This window comes from Thamnophis elegans, chromosome 3, assembly GCF_009769535.1.
Source record: "Thamnophis elegans isolate rThaEle1 chromosome 3, rThaEle1.pri, whole genome shotgun sequence".
In the NCBI taxonomy this organism is placed as follows: Eukaryota; Metazoa; Chordata; class Lepidosauria; order Squamata; family Colubridae; genus Thamnophis; species Thamnophis elegans.
In genome coordinates, this window is record NC_045543.1 from 91305833 (window position 1) to 91328764 (window position 22932).

At 37.9% G+C, this 22932-nt stretch overlaps 1 protein-coding gene across 1 annotated transcript in view; it reads left to right on the top strand.

Moving 5' to 3' along the window:
* Window positions 1-18802, top strand: part of ALDH7A1 (aldehyde dehydrogenase 7 family member A1) — a 25015-nt gene extending 6213 nt beyond the window's left edge. The window contains exons 7-18 of the mRNA XM_032212742.1: window positions 2359-2403; window positions 3409-3486; window positions 5465-5562; window positions 7690-7731; window positions 9080-9174; window positions 9853-9937; window positions 10942-11048; window positions 12180-12296; window positions 12760-12857; window positions 13974-14047; window positions 16539-16614; window positions 18356-18802. Coding sequence (XP_032068633.1) covers window positions 2359-2403; window positions 3409-3486; window positions 5465-5562; window positions 7690-7731; window positions 9080-9174; window positions 9853-9937; window positions 10942-11048; window positions 12180-12296; window positions 12760-12857; window positions 13974-14047; window positions 16539-16614; window positions 18356-18410 — 970 coding nt within the window. The 3' untranslated portion in view covers window positions 18411-18802. The remainder of the gene's footprint in view (window positions 1-2358; window positions 2404-3408; window positions 3487-5464; window positions 5563-7689; window positions 7732-9079; window positions 9175-9852; window positions 9938-10941; window positions 11049-12179; window positions 12297-12759; window positions 12858-13973; window positions 14048-16538; window positions 16615-18355) is intronic.
* The last annotated feature ends 4130 nt before the right edge of the window (window positions 18803-22932 follow it).

Sequence of the window (22932 nt, forward strand, 5' to 3'; positions counted from 1 at the left end):
AGTAAGAATTTCTTTTCTCTGGAATTTGGTTAGCTTTTTAGCACTATGGCAGTTCCTAAGGGGAAGCAAATTAAAATCCTATTCCTGCTGTTTTGACAAATAGGTGCTGTAGAAAGTCTCAATTTAAAAAGAGCTAGGAAGATTTATTAGTGACAGAGGAGATAATTTGGGCTCAAAGTGGGATTAATATTCTCAGTCAAGTAATATTTAAGCATCACAAAAAAAAAAACAACTACCCTACACAGCTGAATGCCAATGTATACAGATGCCGCATTTACATTCAGAGCCCAGTTTTACCTCAAGTGTGTTTGCACTATTCTGGATAAGGCAGGTTCTCTAATCTAGGGACTATTCAGCAAGTGAACCTATTATTGCCTGTACAACTCAGAGGTAGTCAAGAGTACCGAAATATACTTAGGATGCCAGTTTGTTTCTTTGAAGCAAAGAATTTGGCATTGCCAAATTGATGGTTTACAGGAAGTCCTCTGTTTACAACCACAATTGGGATTGGAATCTTGGTCACTGAGTAAAGCGATTGTTAAGTGAGACACCTGTCTGACTGCTTGGCTCAATCTCAGCTCCCTCAGTTGTAGTCCTTAAGTGTTGGTAATTAAGCAGATGGAAGGAAGATGCTATCTGCTGAAGGAGGGCAGGTAGCTCCCATTCTCTCATGCATTTGCCTAGAAAAATGAAGTTTGGGTCTTTGCAATCCCTGCTTCATTTCTCCAGGCCTGCATGGAATCCCTCTTCTCTCTGTGCACAGAAGGCAATTCCTGAGCTTGGTTGGAGAAAGAAAGAAAAATGACTTTCATTTTTGAAGCCCAGTGAAAGATTTCCGGGGAAGGGAAATCCTTTGGTAGGCAGCAACAGCAGCAGCTTGCAAGTTTCTCTGACAGCTTCCCTATTGACTTTCTGGGGAAGGCAGTAGAAAAGTTTGCAAAATTGTGATTACGTGATTGTGGGACACTTGGCAATCAGTCATAAGAGCAAACAGGAGGCCAAACATATCACAATCACATGATTGGGGGGGGTGTACCAGTTTATAATGCCTGGTGATTGCTTTAAGATGAACCGTAAGCCACCATTTATGATCTGTTGTAACTTCCAATGGTACTTAAAACCACTGATTGTAAATCAAGGACCACTTGTATATATAACTGGTGGCTATGTGCCATTTGTAAATGGTACAAAAACATTGGCTATTACAACTGCTAGTTGTACAGAACAACTGTATTTCTTCAGGAAATTAATTGATATTTTATCTCATTTACAGCATTCATATTTTAGTTAATATATTAGATGTTAATATATATTAGATGGCATTTCTTTAAAAGGATGTGATATAAGACAGTGATCCTTTACTTACTGAGTTAATACTGCAGTAAAGAATTCCTGTTGTTTCTTTGTTTCTCTACATGACATGGTAAAGAACCTGCCATCACTTCATGCTGGCATAGTGTAGCTCCTGTCATCTATGCTGCCAAGATAACCACAAATCACCATCTTTTCTATTGATAAGTCTTGATCATTAGGCACTTCCCAAGATTTCTAGTGGTTCAGGTTTCAAAAATAGCTTTCCATGCCTGCCATACATGAGGTACTGCAGTTTGGGTCATTGTTAAAGGAGCAAGCAAACCATCCTCATGCTTTGCGTCAGGTTGGTGAATGCACAAAGCCACCCCAATTTACGCTACTACCAAATTGTGAAATATGATAGTTTAAACGCAGTTTGTGAACCGCATTTGTGCTCAAGTAATTGAGTTGAAATAGTAAATGCTGCAAAAGTGGGAACCAACATACTGAGTAGTAACCACATGGTGAGGTTTTTTTTTTCTTCTTATTGTATGTGAACCTGACAATTCCTGCACGGGAATAGCTAATTGATTTTAGAAACAAATGGCCAAACAAGTTGGTAAAATAGCCTTATTCATAACAAGATAATTCTAAAAATAGAAACAATAACTCTTTACTAGATTGTATGAGATAAAGGGTAATCATGTGATGAATTTTTCTTTTGCTATAACTCAGATTATAATTTTTCTGAAACTGCTTTTCTGTCAAACCCTTTAGCACAACACTCAATTGCATTGCCTGCTCTGGGCTTCTGAGAATTCTTAGAATTGGGATTGGCTGTTTAAAACTTGGATTATGACATATAGAAATCTCTTTATGATTTCAGTAGGCTTGGTTTTTAGAAAAAAACTTTTTAGACCGGTAATTATCTCATCCTTCTGTAGTTTTTAGTGCTTAATAAATGTAGCAATATGACTTAAAATACCATATATTATTCATGTGAATTTAGATTATTTCTACGTCTAAGAATATTTATCTCTCCTCCCCCCTCCATTCCTTCTAAAGGAAAGGTGCACCCACAACATCGCTCACCAGTGTGGCTGTTACGAAGTGAGTTTCTTTCCTTTATTAATATGACTTGCATGCAGTTTCAATTTTATTCTGTCTTCTGCATTGCTTCAAGAAGTTGTTTGATTTTTCACCTTTTTGCCCTTTTTCTGAGTTGGCTGCCTGGACACCCAACGGTACACATGCATGCATGAAGTCATTCCAGACTTAAAATCTCTACAGTGAGGTGATGTGGGAAGTAGAGGTAGTAATCAACTTATGAATGGTCACTTAGCGACTGTTCAAAATTACGACAGCTTCCCTCCCAAAGCTACTTACAACCTAATTTCAAAGTTTAGACTGCTACAACACAAACACATACAGCAGCAATTATTTGCCCTTAAGACTGACACTCTGCCTACCCCCCCCCCCCCATGCTTCCCTGCTGGGTCCCTGCAAACTTTGGGCCAGTGATGAAATTCAATTAATTTTACTATCGGTTCTGTGGGTGTGGCTTGGTGGGCATAGGGCAAGGATACTGCAAAATCTCCGTTCCCATCCCACTCCAGGGGAAGGATACTGCAAAATCCTCATTCCCTTCCCACTCCTGGGAGAAGGATATTGCAAAATCTCAATTCTCACCCTACTCTGGAGCCAGCTAGAGGTGCCATTTGCCAGTTCTCCGAACTACTCAAAATTTCTGCTACCGCTTCTCTACAACCTGTCAGAACCTGCTGAATTTCACCCCTGCTCTGGGCCTGCTTTGCCATGCCATTGGTTTTCACATGGTCCTCCTCACCTCAGTCACCATATCACTCACTTACCTTTTGAAGATCTCCAGAGCTCAGGAGGTCAGGGTAGAGAAGGACGACAGGTCGCTACATTGGTGGACCACTTAAGTAAGCAACACTTCTCTCTTTCATGAAAAAGAATTGTATTCAACAACATCTAGATACGCTTGCAAGATGAAATTGTCAAAAGTGAAATCTTATTAGATATCTATCCAAACTAATTTTATTTTCCCCATTGGAAAGATTGTATTAATGATTGTCTTATTTTGATTACTAGAATAATTGCACAAGTCCTAGAGAAAAACAAGCTGCCTGGTGCCATTTGCTCTCTGGCTTGTGGTGGAACAGATATTGGGTAGGTACAACATTTTGAATATTATGTAGATTTTAGACAATTTCCAGGACTACCAAAATCATGTTATATTTGGTTTGTTTCTAATCTTGTAATTCTTGATATAGTGATTCACAATCCATTGGATTTCTAGTGTTTTCTGCACCAAGGTTGGAGATATGATTCTGACCTGGAAGAAAAAAGGTTAAGGTCAGATTTTCTCTCTTGCCTTCTTTTCAGCCTCTGTGGATCCTTCAGAAGTTGGGAAGTTGAAGAGGGACAGGCTTAGGGTCTTCAATTCTGTTTCCCCAAACCTGAAATATGTTGGATCCAATTCAGAACTGGTCTAAATAAGCTCCTCTCATTGGGAAAGTTTTTTTTTTTTTAATGACAGAGAGGTGCAAGCCTGAGTCCAGTGTCACTTCTCCGTTGTGGACCTTATCCATTTATTAGAGTTTTCTAGAGTATAGCTGTTGTATTTCTGAAACTTAGGGGTGCCACTTTCAATATTTGTGGTGTCATAGTAGTGTTTTTAGAAAAATGGCTTTCTTGTAGAAGGGATGAAGAGGGAAGAGAGAGGTAGGCAATGGCCAGAATATTAAAAGTCACACAGTGATTAACTGGGGTTGTCAAGTACTTGGTGCAAATCCAATTCTCTTTTTTACAGTTGGACTACTGTCCTGATAATAAGGCCATGCCATATTTTTTAGGTGGGCAAATTGGCTATTGAGCAATTGCTCAATTGTCTATAAACCTCCTAGAGTTACTGAAAGTTAGTGGGTGGCCATATAAATTCTCTAAATAAATAAGCTGCAGAGTTGTGACGACAGCTCTTCAGGAAAGTGCTGGGGGCAATGAAGTTTAACCAACCCTATTGAGTGGAACATTTAGCAGAGGGTCCTGTTATATTGTATGACCGTTATTTAAACTTGTTATTAATGCATTCTATCAATGGTAGAAATTGCTCAGAGCCTTGAAAATTATTGGACAGCATAGCAAATTAATTAATCCAAATGAATTCTATCCTCAAATAATAATGTATTTCCTACCTCCTTTGCTCCATTTTTCTTCCATATTGTTGGCTGAATTTAAGAAAGGGGAATTGTTATATAGAGTGCCACTTAAATCACTGTTATATAAGAAAACAACAATTTTCAGTGGACATACTGTAGATTGGTGCAATTCCAAGCATAGAATTGCAGTTTAAATGTGCTGCCACTGGTAAAATGATTAGAAAAAGTAGCTGTACTGAAAAGAAAATGAATCTGAATTGACAAATTGTTTCTCCCTCAATACAATTTTATAAAGGATAAAATGGATTGTTTGCTTTTCTGCAACTTTGGTGTACCATTAATTTATATGGCATTGTCTTGAAGCTGAATTATTTTTTAGAAATTTCGAGACAACAGGGAAGAAATTGAGACATGCCTTTGTAGTTGAGAATTGTACCATATAGATTGCCTTCTATTTATAGGAATCAATATAGTACATAGAAGTATATAAGCCTTCCTATTGAGTTATTTTTAAAAATCAGTTTGGAAAATAAAATCCGGTGAGCATTTTAATAACAGGCAGGGACCTGGAAAATTTACGGTCCAGGACACTACAGAAAATTTTTTGATACGGAAACCATTGTATGGCCTTACTGAAAAGGCTTGTGGAATAGGGAGAATGAATAGAGTTCCATTTTTTTTTCTTTCCGTAGTTGTCTTCTCATTCTATTTACCAAATGTAAGTCTCTCTTCCTATGCATAACATCCATACAGAGCCATATAGAGCAGAATACTAAAGCATTTGCCATTCTATTCATGCTGTATAAATAACATTCTTGAAAGAATTCTCATTTATGATGGAGCAAAATGATATGAAGAATGTAATAGAGCATTATCAGATATTCCACTGTTGTTATCGCAATAGATTTTAATGATAATTAACAAGAACTGCTGTCTAGCTCTACTTTTTCTACTAATGACTGAAAATATTTCTGTATTGTCTTGTGTAGCACTGCAATGGCAAAAGATGAGCGAATTGATCTGCTTTCCTTCACTGGCAGCACCAATGTGGGCAAGCAGGTAGCTCTTACAGTCCAGGAGAGATTTGGTGAGTATAATATTTCAAAATTTTTGTCATTTTCTTTTAATGTATGAAAGAGAAATGACCAGCTTCAAATTCGTTTGCAGATGTATTAACAAATTATGGCATTGGCTTATTGTTCAAAGTCATCGTTTCTATTACTGTTGAATTCAACATTCTTGGAGAGACATGGGTTTCCTACCAAGAATTTATTTATTTATTAATAAAATTTATATGCCACCCAATCCCGAAGGACTCCGGGCGGCTTACAAAAGAAGAGGAAGAAAGAAATAATAAAAAAAAGACAGATTTAAAATCACAATACATGCATTCGTTCTAATCGGGGCTGGACCTCAACAGTGAGGTCAACAGCCCCAGGCCTGCCGGAATAGCCAGGTTTTAACAGCTTTCCTGAAGGCCATGAGAGTGGGTAAGGTCCGGCTCTCTGGGGGTAGATCATTCCAAAGGGTCGGAGCAGCCACGGAGAAGGCTCTCCTCCGGGGGCCGCCAGCCGACATTGTCTGGCTGACGGCATCTGAAGGAGGCCCAATCTGTGGGATCTCACATGCCACTGGGAGGTATGTGGCAGTAGGCGGTCTCGCAGGTAAGCTGGCCCTAAGCCATGGAGGGCTTTAAAGGTAATAACCAACACCTTGAATTGCGTCCGGAGATCAATTGGTAGCCAGTGCAGCTCGCGGAGGACAGGTGTAACGTGGGTGTACCTCGGTACACCCAATATCGCTCATGCGGCCGCATTCTGGACTAACTGCAGTCTTCGAACGCTTTTCAAGGGTAGCCCCATGTAGAGCGCGTTGCAATAATCCAGCCTTGAGGTGACAAGGGCGTGAGTAACCGTTTGAAGTGCCTCCCGATCCAAAAAGGGCCGCAATTGGTGCACCAGGCGAACCTGGGCAAAGGCACCCCTGGTCACAGCCGACAGATGGTGTTCCAGTGTCAGCTGCGAATCCAGGAGGACCCCCAAATTGCGGGCCCTCTCTGAGAGGTGTAAATTTTCACCCCCCAGGATTAAGGATGGACTGTCTAGGCCGTCCTTCGGGGGCAGCATCCAAAGCCACTCAGAAAGAAATACTATACCCACAAGTGCCTAATAGAAAGAAATATGACATTTTTTCCTGTCCCCCCCCCTCCCCAAACTCTCTCATTCCTATTTCCTGCCATATGTTGACCATTGGTGAAATATGGCAGCCATGTTTTCCACTGCCTCTTATCTTGAAACTCCTGTTCCTTTTCTCAATGGAGGATAGAGGAGTTATTTTAAAAGTCACTCTCTCCAGTGGATTAGAAAAAGAGGAAAGATTAAGGTAGCTTCCAGTAAGGTACACTTGGATACACTGTAGTGAGAACGTGTGGATTTATTGAATCTTAAACAACTCTTTCTTTGTATGTGGGAGATTGTACAAGCCCAAAGGCACACAGCGATAGCATATACTGCTCTTTGGCAACTCTTGTATGTTATATGTTACCACTGAGGCTCAAATAACAAAGCAAGTTGCACATATAGTACCCTTATTAAAAACGGAACAATAAAAAGAAAAGAATTTTCACAAAACTGGGTTAATGTAATGTGTCTGAAAGAATATTATAAGAGTGCAAGCTGCAGTTCTTCCTAATGCAGGCATTAATCTAATTATTCTAATTATTAATAAAATAAGCAGCTTAGAGTTTATGCTACAAATAGTCACAATTGCAAAAGAAAATTTCTCAGAGCAGTTTGTATGAAAAATATATGGAAGGACTATCTGTCTGTATTTATGAAGAATGAATCCTTTCAATACTTGCCATTTGTGCCAATGTTCTCCCAATTTCTATACCAAAGACTGTCAAGAAACATATTCAAAAGCATCTTTTAAACTGTTTAAACTCTATTTTTTTCTATGGTTGAGAATTAGAGCAAAATATAAAACACTAAATCAGGATGAAATGCTAATATGCAGTGTTTGCTCGTAAATGGCTAGCAAAAATGAGTTTCTTTTGGTTATGTAAATGAAACAATTGTAGTATATGTTTTGTTAAACATTTTCATTTCTTGGATTCACATTTTTTAGATAAAATTATGATGAGATGATGGGAGGTGGGCTAGCATAAATGCTAGTTAATGCCCAGATTAATATGACTTACTGTTTATTTTAATAGGACGAAGCCTGTTGGAGCTTGGTGGAAACAATGCTATTATTGGTAATTAATATTTCCATTTAAATCTGATTAATTCTTGGTTTATTGAATAAGTACAGAAACTAATACTGTACATTGGCCAGATATAGGCTTTTTAATGGTCCATTTGAATAGTTGATTAAAATGCAAAAAATGTTTTGGTAATGGACTATTAATGAGTTTGAGTGCTGAGAATGCTTTTTGAATTATATGCATATTATTTTTTTCTGGCAACTCTCACTGTCTCTACTTTTTTTTTCTGCTTCATTATTTGGTTATACTTTATTTCGGCCCACAGTTCAATAATCTACTAATCTCACTGCATAAGGTGGGTAGATAATAAGTCACAAAGTGCCTTTTATTTCTAGTCATCAGCTGCCCCTTTTCTCTTTTTCATCTTCACTTTGGTTTATACAGCAGAAGACAGTTAATGCCTCTAATGACTGCCCTAAACTTGCTACTTTTCCTTGGCAATCATGGAATTGCTGGTCTGCAAATATATTCTGACTCACTAAATTGATTCATTCAATTTCTGGAGTTTTGAGTAACACCTCTTCTCAAAGCTTACTGTTCTCATATTCCCCCCCACCCCAGGGATTGCCTGCTGTCCTAAGTGTTCTTGTCTCCCCTTGGGCTTCAGCAGATGGTCTTGCTGGCATTTTGAGTTCCATATGTTTTCTGTGTCATATGAAAAAGTCATAGGAGAAAGTCAAATTACAAGTTGTCTGAATCAGTGGTGATAACAGTATCCCTTTTATGACTGCCAGAATTCATGAATTCCCCATTGAACCATGCACTGTCTTCTGGAACAGAAGAGTAGATTAAGTTGGGGGAGGGGACTAAATGTGTTGTGGCTGGCCTGATTGTATTGGCCCTGTAGATAAGAGAAAACCCTGAATTTAGTCCCTGAATTGAATAAGTTATGGAAACCAAGGGCTGAGATTCTCAGATACTGATATTACTATAAGTGGAAGGTACTATACTGAACTATACTGAAAACTTTAATGTTCTGATGATAATAGGAATTATGCATGGAATTTTAAAAATTCCATTCTGCTGCTAATTTTAAGAACTTTCTGCTTTGTATATTTTGTTGTATTTTTCTCATCATCATCAAAGGGAAAAAAGTTGTTCTTTCCAACTCTGTACAGATCTAGAAGACTTCCTTGAATCAAAACAAAGTTTGTTTCATAACGTCTATATCACTGACCTTTGCAGATGTTTTGTTTTGGCTATAAATGTCTGTGATATATTTAGAATAAAAATTGTTGACAGACTTTCACCAGTAGTTGTTGTTTAATTCCTTGTAGTTGGTATTTATTTTGCTTATATTTTGCATTGAGCCATCACATTCTGCTTCTGTTCCTTGCAGCATTTGAAGATGCAGATCTCAACCTGGTCATCCCATCTGCCCTCTTTGCAGCTGTGGGTACAGCAGGCCAGAGGTGCACAACTGCTAGGAGGCTGGTAAATAATTCTTAATATCTTTCTGTATTTTGATATCTGGATTGATGGACTGATAGATAGATAAATAGGCAAACAGAGAGTTAATAGACAGACAGACAGACAGACAGATAGATAAATAGATAGACAGAGATAGATAGATAGATAGTGATAGATAGATAGATAGATAGATAGATAGATAGATAGATAGATAGATAGATAGATAGATAGATAGATAGATAGAGATATCTTACTCATTCTCTTCATATTTTTTGCATAACCTTGATAGTAATTATGAATTTGTGCATACTACTGTTGATGACCCCGGCAAATATACTGCAATATTTTCCCAAGGAGATATTTGTTTTTTTTTATTTCCTCTCCTATTTCCTGTTCAGTTTAGAACAAAATAAGACAAAGTTTGTATCAATTTAACCCCAGGTTTGAAAAAATATAAGGAGTAATGTGGTATCTTTTACTGCTGCTTCTCAAATGTCTTTCCAATTCTATCCTGAGTTGCCAATTATCAAATTGGAAATAAAATGCTTAGGTAAGCACATAAAGTGGAGAAAGATTACTGCCATAGCTTTACAAAAGTTAGACTCTAGTAAAACTGGATGATCTTCAGACAACACCATAGTTTTCCACAGGATGTTGAAGTTGTGCTGTTATTGCCAGTGATATTCATTACTTTCTTCTTAGTTTTTGCATGAAAGCATCCATGATGAAGTGGTGGAAAAACTGAAGAAAGCATATGCTCAAGTCCGTATTGGAGATCCATGGGATGGTAAGAGTTTCATTTTGTTTATGGAAATAGACTGTGATAGTACTTGGCTAAAATCTAACTTCTTTTCCAGTAGTTTTTAGTGTTGTGCTCAGGCCACCCCAGAGAACTTTTTCCTTTGTTTATAACCATGCGCTGATGTACCATGTCACCCATGTCTTAGTCTGCTACTAGTTGACTATTGCAACACACTCTCTACATGGGGCTGCCCTTGAAGAGAATCCAGAAGCTCCAGTTGGTGCAAAATGCAACAGCCTGCATGGTTTTATGCAGACCCCGGTGTGCACATCTATCGACTCTTCTGCGGGAGCTGCATTAGTGGTCAGTTTGCTTCCAGGTGCAATTTAAGGTGCTGGTTGTCCTTTAAAGCCCTTCATGGCTTGGAACCAGGTTATCTGAGGGACCGTCTTTTGCCAGTCACATCTACCCGACCCATCAGAGCAGGGAGGCAGGGAATGTTGCAGCTCTCTTCCCTGAGGGAGATACACCTGGTGGGACCCAGAAGAAGGACCTTTTCTGTGGTGTTTCCCTCTCTCTGGAACATCATTCCTCCAGAGATTAGAATGGCCCCCACTTTAATACTCTTCCGGAAGGCGCTAAAGATCTGGTTCTGCCAGCGGGCCTGAGGAACCCAAAGTAGGATGGAGCCCATTAAACGGCTCATGTGATCTGCTGTCGTTGGTGGGGAGTGGGGTGTGTGTGTGATTTTGTTATATTGTACTATATTAATTTATTTGATTATTTTTGTTAGTTTTTATTGTTTTAAATGTGGTTTTGTATTCTGTAAGCCACCTTGAGTCACCATGGCCGAATTGGTGGCAATATAAATTAACTAAATACATGTATTAATGAATGATATACATGAATAAACATGTACTGATATAACAAAGTTGTTTCAAGCAGTTCTAGTTGTAGCCACGAACTGTTTAAATATATCTAATGGATTTCTCATTATATTCTTAAAATTTTTATGTGGATTCCACTTAGACATTTTTTTAAAATTTCAGCAAACACCTTATATGGCCCTCTTCATACAAAGGAAGCAGTTAAGATGTTTCTTGGTGCAGTGGAAGTAGCCAAACAGCAAGGTGGCTCTGTTGTCTATGGCGGGAAGGTGATTATTCTCATTTACACCTATAAAATAAAACTTTAAAACAGTGGTGTCGAAGAATGTGTTGCTCTGACCAATACTATCTACCCCCTCAAACTATTGGTGCTTTTATCCTTCACCTGATAAATAATCTTCACCTTTAAATTTTGTTTCACAAAGTTTAACCACATATATTTCATCTTTGTATAATGTTTATATAGCTTATAGTAATGTACATTTTATCATGCTTGAAGAATACCAATCCAAGAAGTGGCACTTAGTTGAATGTAGTCAATTTGAGCACAATCATCCTCTTTACTACTTGAATAAGTGAACACCTGGAATTTCCGGAAGACTAGAAAGTTAAAAAATACATTGCTATGAAGAAGTGCCTTTTGCCACTACAAAATGAAGATAAAGTAACGGATGTATCCATGAAGTTTAACTTGACTTGAAAGTGACTTCATATTTGTAGATATAGATTTCTAAAAAATTGAAACAGAGCAGGGACTTGGTTTGACTGTACGAAGCCCAATTATAGGAGGCTGAGAAGGACCAAAGGATAAAGCTTTGTTGGGTAACTTTCCAATCTTATATCATAGGGTTTCCTATTAATAATTAGTAATCTATCTTATCTGACATGATGAGGGTTATTGCTAATGGTTACAATGCGGTACTGCAGGCTACTTCTGCTAACTGCTGGCTGCTTATAGTTTGGCAATTCAAGTCTCACCAGCTCAAGGTTGACTCAGCCTTCCATCCTCTGGAGATCAATAAAATGAGTTCCCAGATTATTGGGGGAAATATACTGACTCGGTAAATGCTTAAAGAGATCTGTAAAGCACAGTGAAGCACTATACAAGCCTATGTGCTATTGCTATTGCTGTTACTAGTTGTTTCTTTAAGAACCTACTTCCAAAGAAAGGCAAATCGCCTCTCTTTATATGAGCAATTAAATGAGGATAACTTCTGAAGTTACACTAACATATTTCTGACAAACCAATATTTAGAATTGAAGTTGTATTGTTGTTTTAGGCATGGTTTGTGTTTTGCAAATATAGCTGTTGAATGAATTTTATTCAGTAGATATTTTCATATATAGAGATTGATTTGGCTGAAACCTGTGGGTTTTTTTCATTCTCTTTTAAATTTAAGGTTATAGAGCGTCCTGGAAACTATGTTGAACCAACCATTGTGATTGGCCTTCCTCATAATTCTCCAATTGTGCATACAGAGACATTTGCTCCTATTCTTTATGTGCTTAAATTTAAGGTAAGTATAACAGCTCTTTAGTTAGATGCTAGCAAGGTTATATCAACTTGAAATCCAAAGGATTCCAATAATAGTGCTGAAAGTTATTGTAGCTGCATGAGTTTTTCTCCTGTTTTGGATGTACAGTAAATATCTCAAGTGCTTAGGAATCATTGGGGCAACCCTCTGGGATTATCCAAGGACATTGTACAGGGTAAATTGAGAGGTCAGTGCTATGATAAGGCCACCCCATTCACCAATGACATCACCAATGTGATGAGTACAACAAACACTAGAAAAATGAGTATTTCATCATAACATCCTGCTTGCTTAATAGTTTGAGGCACACTTCAGTCTTTTTGTGACTTCACTAGGCCTTGCACATAGTTAAAAGTTTTAGACGTTCTAGTTTATCATCCTAATTTTGTGGTTACATTTAGTGCTAAATTCATGTAGGTTTTTAAATTTATTTTGCTTTTTCCAGACAGAGGAAGAAGTTTTTAGGTGGAACAATGATGTGAAACAAGGCTTGTCCAGCAGCATCTTTACTAAGGATTTGGGCAGAATATTCCGATGGCTAGGGTATGAATTTCCCCTTTTCTTTAAGAGGGAAAATATGAATCTTCTTAAAATATGACATAACTTAGTTGTTGAATTTTTATTTCTCCTCATTTTAGACTATTCATATACATGGTGCATCCAAAGTTAAATTTTATAGACAGATTCCACAGAACATAGACATAACTTAATTGTATAAATAAATGTAATGTTTTAATTGATTTTATTTTCTTCTAAACTTTCTAAACAAATAAGTAAGTAGTGTTTCTTTTATTCTCTTGTGGTGTTTCTCAACCTTGCTAACTTTAAGAAATGAGCACTTCACAGAATTCTGGGAATTGAAGTCCATATATCTTAAAGTTGCCAAAGTTGAGGAACACTTCTTTCCTAAGCACAGTAATATTGAGGTAAAAACAAATATTAATCAATAAAGAAACTGTTCTAAAGGGCCTGATACAATGTGTTTTGGAACACATTGTATATTTAAAAAAAATTAATTTTAAACAGCCAAAAGAAAAACTAGCAAGCATAGAAATGAATACACACTTTTAAAAAGTGATAAACAGACCTGAAAGAAAATAAAACTTTAAAGGTTACATAAGAATGTATCTATGTGGTATCTGTTTACGCACACACACACACACAAACACACACATCTACACATACACCTGTGATTTTTAAAGAAGTATAGAAATTTTAAACATTTGTATAGACAGAGATGATCTGTCATGGAAAACATTTTAATATAACCCAGAAATAGTATTCTGATTTGATGAAATTTATTTTTCACTATAAGGTTTCACATAGATTGTATCTAGATTGTAAACCAATGTAAGGATTTATTATGAAAGATTGTTCAGTGATTCTCTGACTTTTTCCACTAAAAAGACCAGTTGGCTATTGTTATCAAAGATGCCATGTGCCAACTTGTTTTCCATCATGCTGACACTGTTCAGAAATATCAGAGGGAATATGATGCAATTTTAGCAAAATATAATGCCGCCTATGGCTTATTATATTAGTAATGTCTAATGCTTTGCTGAAATACATTTATGTGGCCTCCTTCTCATGAAGTTTAAGAATTTCAAGGGAATTCATATTAATTACCATTTAGTAAGCATCTTTTTTCTTTCTCCCTAGGCCCAAGGGGTCAGATTGTGGAATTGTTAATGTCAATATTCCTACCAGTGGAGCTGAAATTGGAGGTGCATTTGGTAAGTTGTATAGATATAGCTAAATCTCCATAATTTTGTTATCCTATATACATAGAACAAGTGCTTGTAAATGTTGCAGGATAATTCTGTTCTCCAATTGCATTGAAGTCAGAGATACATTGGCTTCATATGCAACATTATCTCTGCAGAGGGTGTGTTAAGTAATGACTGAACAAACAAATTTTTGTTGGTGTGTTAATAGAGATCTGCACTTGGATTTTCTTGTAGGCAATTTGCACTTCTGCACTCAACTCTCTCCCTTGATAGTAGGATTGGAAACAATTACCATATTCTTTGGAGTATAAGATGCACCTTAGTTTTTGAGGAGGAAAGGGGAGGGGGGGAAATCTGCCTACCAGGTATTCATTTTTATTCCCATAACACCAGAAAAGCAAGCAAACACAAAATAGTATAATAAAACACTTTTTGCCACTTTTTTTCCTTTCCCCAGACAGCAGGGGAAAATCTTAATAAGCTTAACTAGATGTCTGAGCATTCAGCCAAAAGCACTTAACACCTTGTAAAAAGTAACAAAGCTGAATTAACAAACCAGCCCAGTGCTTGCCTGAAGGAAACCATTGAGAAAACTTAGATAGGAAAAATTCCTGCCTTGCCCTTGAAGGGATTATCCCCAAAAGAATAGAAATCACAAAGTCACAGGAAATCTCTGCCTTGTCTTTGAGAGGATTATTTCCCAAAAATAGAAACTGGACAAAAGAAGTACCTCTTAAGGCAGTCTTCAAATCTTTCATCATGGGCTTCTCCCATCTTGAATGAACCTGGGAAATTTTTCCAACAGTATCCTGCAGTAAAAATATTCATAGCTTTTTTTTTAGCCCTAATGAGGTGCTAAAGAGTGAAGCAATCTTCCCTGCTTTGCCTGAAACAGATTGTTAGCACCTCATTAGGGCTGAAAAAAAGCTTCCAAAAAGCTACATTTGGAGTATAAGACGCACCCAAATTTCCACTCTCTTTTAGGAGGGAAAAGGTGCATCTTATGCTCCGAAAAATATGGTACTTTTTCAAGAGTTGGATACTACTTTATGGCCTCATGTGATGATACAAGTGTCTCCCAGTTCCCTGTCTCTTAAGATCTCATATTCAAATGCTGACATTTCATGAGATTTAATGAACTAGTTTGGAATTTGGGCTAAATATATATTTAATCTGTTGTTTAACTTGGATAGATGTCAGGTATATTGGAGAACACACTCTGGAATGTTTGGGGAAATGTATTCTGAAAGTGATCTGTGCTGAAGAATTTGCAGATTGTTCTTGTTTAACAACCATTTGTTTAGTGACTATCAAAAATACAAAAGGACTTGAGACACATGCCTGAAGTTGCAGAGACTGTTGCAGAGTCTCCACAGTCTTGTGATTGTGCTTGGCAACTAATTCACATTTAATGATAGACTATCAAGCACCCAACAATTCTAGGGTCTTCCCTTGTGACTTTGGAAAGTCAGTGGGAAAGCCAGTAGGGAAGGTTGCAAACCTCCCTCTGGTTCTGAAAAAAGTCTGATCTGAAATTCAAACAGAAATTTGGCACAAATCATTTGCAGCATGGAATGTTTGGAGCCAGTCCACAGAAATTGGACTCTAGCACCAGAGTCCCCCCCCCCCGCTCCACCCGTAATCCGAGCTTTTTTTCTCCAGGGTAGTACTGGAATTGGTCCCCTCCCCCCCAATGCACAGAAGGGAACTTCAACATTCTATGAAAATGTTTTATTTTTATGAGACCTAGAAATGCAAAGTAGCACTGCTTGGTTTTAGAAATACCGTATATACTCGAGTATAGGCCGACCCGAATATAAGCCGAGGCACCTAATTTTACCACAAAAAACTGGAAAAGTTATTGACTCGAGTATAAGCCTAGGGTGGGAAATGCAGCAGCTACCGGTAAATTTCAAAAATAAAAATAGATACCAATAATGTTTTTGAATATTTATTTCAAAGAAAAACAGTAAACTAGCGGTGTATTCAATGAAATACTTCACTCACCTCATGATGCTGATGTCCCGCTGTGATGATGATGTCCCGTGCAGCCGCGGGAGCGATGTCCCGCCTCCTATGACACACGGCACAGTGATTCCTATCATTGGATCACTGTACCAGAGGAGGTGGGACATCGCTATGTGGCTGCTTGCCATAACAAGGAGGAGGTGGGACATCGTTGCAGAGCGGCAGGAGGGGGAGGAAGGGGAATCGTAAGACAGCCCTGCATTACATTAGAACGTGAGGAGGGGGGATGGTGCGGTGCGCGCTGCGCGGCAAACTGACACAGAGGGAGGGGAAACTCACAGGGGCACTGGGCCATTCACGAGTGTCACCCAGCGGCATGGCCCCGCCCCTTTTTCTCCTCCATTTCGGGCAAATTTTTCACTGACTCGAGTATAAGCCGAGGCGGCTTTTTTCAGCCCAAAAAGTGGGCTGAAAAACTAGGCTTATACTCGAGTATATACAGTACAATTTCTACTCTTTCCTCTTCTAGGAGGTAATAAGCACACAGGTGGTGGAAGGGAATCTGGTAGCGATTCATGGAAACAGTATATGAGGCGATCTACCTGGTAAGTTCTGAAGAGTTTATGAACACATAAACTATTTTTCCATAATCTCCTCCAGATACCTTTGTAATTTCCCAGGCCTACATCCAGGGTATCAGATTGATGATGCTTGGGGTGTAAATGCTCTCCTAATCACTCTAAAGTTGAGCAGAGAAACTTTTAAAAGGGCAGGAATGTAGGATCCCCTTAGAAAATGTTAAAAAAAAATAATGTGAAAGAAGGGAGAAAATATTAAGTGCACAAGAAATTATCTTAATACATGAATTTTATTAATTTAGATGACATTCCATTTAATTGTAAAAATGAATCAAATCTAATTTAGTTTTTATTTGGACCCTGACAATTTTTGGCTACTAAGCATGTCCCTCAAAATTTAAGGTTGACCTCCTTTTGTGTCTCTCTCCTTTAGAGGCACATTTAAGGTGATGCAGTAGTTCTAAATGTAGGATTTGCAGCAAACTATGCTTATTCAGCTAATTTTCTTCCAGAGGAGACTAGCATACTCTGCTAAGAATTTTAATAATTTGACCTTAGTCATAATGGTGTATATGAACTCAGAATAAATATAAATATGTACATACTAAAAACTGCATTTTAGAGGATTTTATGTTTTATATCTGATGGCATGCAAGATTTTATGAAGAAACTGCAAAGAGATTTAAGGAGAGTCAAGCATAATACTATTTGTGAGGTTGATGAAATGTTTCTAGGTCATATTTAAAAGACCATGGCAAACACTTACTGAGGTGAGAGTAAAGTTGCTGCTGTGATGACAAAATTTTGTTTGTTTATGGAGAAAGCAGTTTTAACCTGTATTTAGAACATGGAAGATGGCAGTAACTGGTTTTTGGGCATAGAAGAGAATTATTCCTATATGTTCATTCTAATTCTTTACATACTGCCATTTTAATATTTACTTGCATTGTTAAATATATTAGATACTATGTACCTGTTTTGAATTAAAAAGAAACATTACAGTTAAAAAGAGCGAGTTTGATGTAATGCTTAGAACCAGTAGACTGAATTCTAGTACCACTTTAACCATGAAAACCAGCTGGGTAACTTTTGGTCAGCCACTTTCTCTGAATCCAACTCACTTTAGAGGGTTGTTGTGAGGGAAATAGGAGGAGGAAGTAGTATTAGATATGTTTGTCATCTTGAGTTATTTTTTTAAATTAATAAAATCTAAAAATGAATCAATCTAAAAAAATAAAGTGGTACATGGTCATGAATAAAAAAACTTCCTTAGTAAAGCTGCAGACTGCCTTGAGAACAGTGGTGGGTTGCAGGCTGTACACCCAGGTATGGGTGTACCAGAGCCAGTCCAGAGCACCAGATACCGTTACGGTATGGTGCTCCGGAGGGCCACCTGCCTGCCCTCGCTCCTTACCTGTGCTTTAATCTTTTGGCGCTTCCATGCATGGTGCGTATGGTGCCTGTGTGATGCTCTGCCGAGCGGCTGGGGCATCGCAGAGGCTTGCAGAAGCATCGCAGGCAAGTACGATGCATGTTCACACAGCGCACGTGCATGTGGGTGACGCCGGGGCTGTTCCAACCGTACCGGTTGGAACGGAATCCAGAACCCACCACTGCTTGAGAACATGAATCCATGTTCTCAACTCTGAAAATGTCTTTTGACTGGTTATTCTAGAAACTCTTTGTTGAGCTAGATACACATTCAGTTTTGTCTAGATGGGCTTTTTCTAAAATCTGCATATTTTAAGTTTTTTCTTTTATCTTTCAGCACAATTAATTACAGCAAAGATTTGCCTCTTGCTCAAGGAATCAAATTTAATTAAGAGGCAGGTGGAAACATTACCTTTGGTGAACCTTGCAGTAAGAAACCAAACATTGATTTCAAATCCGCAGACAACGGCTACCTGAAATATCAAGCATCAAGGGTGTTTGTAACTGCTGCACTAGTTTCATCCAGAAAATTCAAATCATGTTATGTACGCCAATTATGTTAATCATGTGCCCAGACTTTGATTCTGTGCAGTGGAGGGCAGATGAAGAGTTTGGCGGTGAAGTAGAATTTGGATTATGAGCTACAAAATTTGGATTATGAGCTGCACAAATTCTAAAATCCTCTTTTTGTCACATTGGCAATGCAATGGCAGCCAATGTGTTTGGAAATAACTTATATGATACTGGCTTCACTGCTTAAATAAACTTTATAAAACTCTTGTTATTATGGAGTACCAGTTTATTTATTTATGTAAAATGTTCTCTGTTTTTGGAAAACCATGGTATCTTCCTTCAAATAAAATCTTCCCCTATGTTAGAAAGGATTAGTCTTAGAGTAGAATTCTCAACCTAGTGTTGCAATTCATGCAACTGGCATGGCTGGTATGATAGAGATTATGGTCCTGTATATCTTGTAAGGGACACAATGGCTCAATGGCTAAGACACTAAGCTTGTTGATCAGAAAGGTTGGCAGTTCGACTGTTCGAATCCCTAGCGCCGTGTAACGGCGTGAGCTCACATTAAGCATCCCAGCTTCTGCCAATCTAGCAGTTTGAAAGCATGTTAAAAGTAAAAGTAGAAAAATAAGGACCACCTTTGGTGGGGAAGGTAACAGAGTTCTGTGTGCCTTCGGCATTTAGTCATGCTGGCTTCATGACCACGGAGATGTCTTCAGACAGCACTGGCTCTTCGGCTTTGAAATGGAGATGAGCACTGCCCCCTTGATTCGGGAATGACTAGCACATATGTGCGAGGGGAACCTTTAGCTTTACATCTGGAGGGCACCAGCTTAGGAAGGGATAGTCTGATTTGTGGAATGAAGCCACCTTCCTTCACCTTGAAACAGAACTGGCAGGTGGAGCAGAGCTGCGTAAACAGTCTTAAACAAACAGTGACATATTCTCCTTTAGGGCTAAGTTGAAACAATCAGTGCGATAGCTTTGTTCTTGTTATACAAAAATTCCTTGAGCTTTTTGGAAGCTTTTGACGTTTCCTCAAAATGTTTCTATTATTCATTCAGGTACTAGAATCAAAGTATTGCTCTCAGTATTGCTTTTTACAGAAAGCTTAGAAGGGTGATTTAGCTGCCTCTTTCAACCAAGCAAAAGCTTATTTCCCAAGCCCTATTTTTAAAATTATGTTTAAAAAGTTTAAATGAACACTTAAAAAAATATGAATGAAGTAGGGCTATTTACAATCATATATATGATTTTTTTATGTATGTGAGTGAGAAGATTGCTAAAGCACATAATGTAGCAATCTCTAACAATTTTTGATCTTGATTGTAAGATTATAAGATGTATTATGTATTATGTTTATGTATACATGTATTATGTTTTGTATGCTATCCTGCAAAATAATATACCCATCCATCTCACCAAACTAAGGGAAATGTACAAAGCATAATAAAAAAACCATAAAACATTCAAACATAAATGAAAGAAAAAACATAAAAACAAATATCCAAAATTACAGGAGAACAGCTGTCACTTGACATATTGCAGGTTTACCGTGGAATCCTCAAAGCTAATGGAAGAATTATGTTCAGGGTTTTCCATAAGGCAAGGATCGGGTCAACTTCACCTTGGGGTGGTGGTGGTGGGGAGGAATCATGTTGGGGGGGCCACAACAGAAAAGGCACTGGATGCTGCATTGTTGCAAGCTGGAACTCCTTAGTAGACAGGACCCATAGCATACCTTTTGCTTAACCTGATGGAACAGGTGGATGTGGTCAGGAAGAGGGTCAAGGGCAGTTTTCAAATATGATAAATAAAAAAAGAAAGAGGCAGGCCCTTAAGATAACCTGGTCCTATGCCATATAGAGCTGTAAAGGTCAAATCCAGCACCTTGAATTCCATCTAGAAGGAAGTTGGCAAGAATGCAGCTCCTGGAACAGAGGTGTAATTTGTGCCATCCTAGGGATGCCCATAGCTGCATTCTGCACTAGTTGAAACCCCTGGTACTTTCCAAGGGCAGTTGTATATGGGGCATGTTTAGAGTAATCCATTCTGGAGATGATCGGGACATAAAAATATCTGAATAATTAAAAGTAATTGGTAATTTGGAGAGGTTATGGATTTTTGATTAGAAATATTGGAATTTTAATCATTTTAGTGAACAAAGTGGAAAATAGGTGAATATAAAAAAAGGAGCCATGACACCGTTCTTATGCACAAACCTTTTGTTTAAATGTGGAATATAAGAACGGGTAGAAATCAACTCTTCTAACTCATTAGCCCTTATTTGAATCTGTGTGTTTACTTGCAAGGAATGGATGAAAATGAAGTAAATTCTACAGCCACCACACCACCTCTGGTATTAGGTTGAATTGTGTGATTAGGGAAAACTGCTCTGCTTTCTTTGAGATGCATCAATCTCATAAGTTGTGGATCAAATCAAATTTTATTTTAAAACAAAAAGATAGAAATGTGTTTATACTTTAAATACTCTAAATACTTTTATACTTTAAATATGCAAAACATTCAGTATGAAGGAAATACAATCATGGCGTTGCAAATTAACCCCAGTAGATAAATACACAGGAAATGATAGCATTCTGATGGAACACAGGTAATTTTGTAAAAAAGCTAAAGTGGTTCTAAATTGTATACAAAACCACATAGTTGAATTTGTATAAAGACAATATAACAAAACCCCCAAGAAACCCGTTTATTAGCAGACACAAACATTTAATTTGGTACAGTTCTTACTTAACTTTATCCTGTCCTTCCATAAGATAAATGACTCTTGCAACAAGTATCACTTCTTTATTAGTTTATTCTCTGCAAAATACTTCTTCCTGAAAATTTCATCTTAAATCCGAGTTTGGAAGATTGTTTTAGCTTTTTCTCTTCTTCTGTCTCAATCGGGTGCACATTACATTTTTTCTTTTCACCTTAGTGAGTTTTCTATCAGATCTACTCTCAAAGGCCTCCTAGGCAAGCGAAACATTTAAACAAGAATCCTAGATATCAATGCTCAAACTGACGTGCAGTTATTGGCTAAAACCAGATCCCTGAAAAATACTTGTCTTGACACAATTTTTAAGAAGCATCTATTTTAGAACAAGATTTGACTGTTGGTTAAATATGGATGCTTCCACCACTGGCCAATGTTGAGAGAACCTGCATATAGTATATGATACCCCAGCCATTGAAAATATTTCTCATATTTTGTTTGATTGTTGATTATATGCCCCCTCCCATTAGGCTTAAATAGTCTTCATCCTTATTGGAAAGAATTTAAGCCTAATGGGGGGGGGGGCATACCATACCCACCACACCCACAGAACCGGTAGTAAAAAAAAATGAATCCCACCACTGGCTCAAATGTACATATTGTATGCAAAACTGCTAAATTTATAACTAAGGCAGTCATCCTAAGACCCCAATACATTGGACAAATTGGGACACTCTGTAAGGGACAGAGTCATTTATCTGATTATTGACATTTTTCCTCCCATCTTATTTTATTCTGGAACAAAATTGTGTACTGTATTTTATTTTATCAATAAGGTTGCAAGAGTACACAACAAAGTCCTCCTCCACCTCCTCCTTAGTTTTGAGTGCAGTTTTCCAAACAACGAAAGCTCTTCTGCCTGGCAAGAAAGGACTTCAGAGAACATCTCTTTATGCTACATTTTAAAATAAGCATCCCTCTGTCAAGAGGATGTTGATTTGAATGTCTGAGCTGGCAGTTTACTGTCTGGCGTGGAAGCCTGGCAGGCAGGCTGCCATAGCAGGTTGTTACAGCTTGCCGATGCACAACGTTGCTATTCTCCAGATGGGTCAGATTATAGCCCCATTGCTCTTAATGATAGGAACTACCATATTTAATGCCTGAATGTGTAGCAGTCGAGGCAGCCTGGTTTTATAGAATTGTCAGGTCCAGATACTCACTGACTGCTACTGACTCAGCAATTTTTTTCAGCTGCTCCAGTGGGAACAGCACATGTGACCTTTAGCAAACATATTTGGCAGGGATTCCACATTACAGATAAGCTTTTAAGAACAGCAGTATTTATGGGAAGCTAATAAAACAAAGACAAGTTTAAAGATACCGTAAACAAGTTGATGTTCCTTAATTTCTAGCTTAATTATCAAAGGCTATTTGAGTAGATTATAAACTGCAGTAGCAGCTAGTTGATTATTGTTCCCTGAGGAACGCTGTTTGAGTAGTTGTAAAATATGTCCCAGACCTGCCACCGCATTATGTGTGGCAAAAAGCTGCTTAGAGTTTAATACAGCTGCTGCTTGCAGCTTCTTCCTTTGCATACACTTAATTACCATTGAATTTGTAACATCAGTGACTCCTGAGTGCTAAATTACACGAGCGATCAATAATTCATTTGCTCT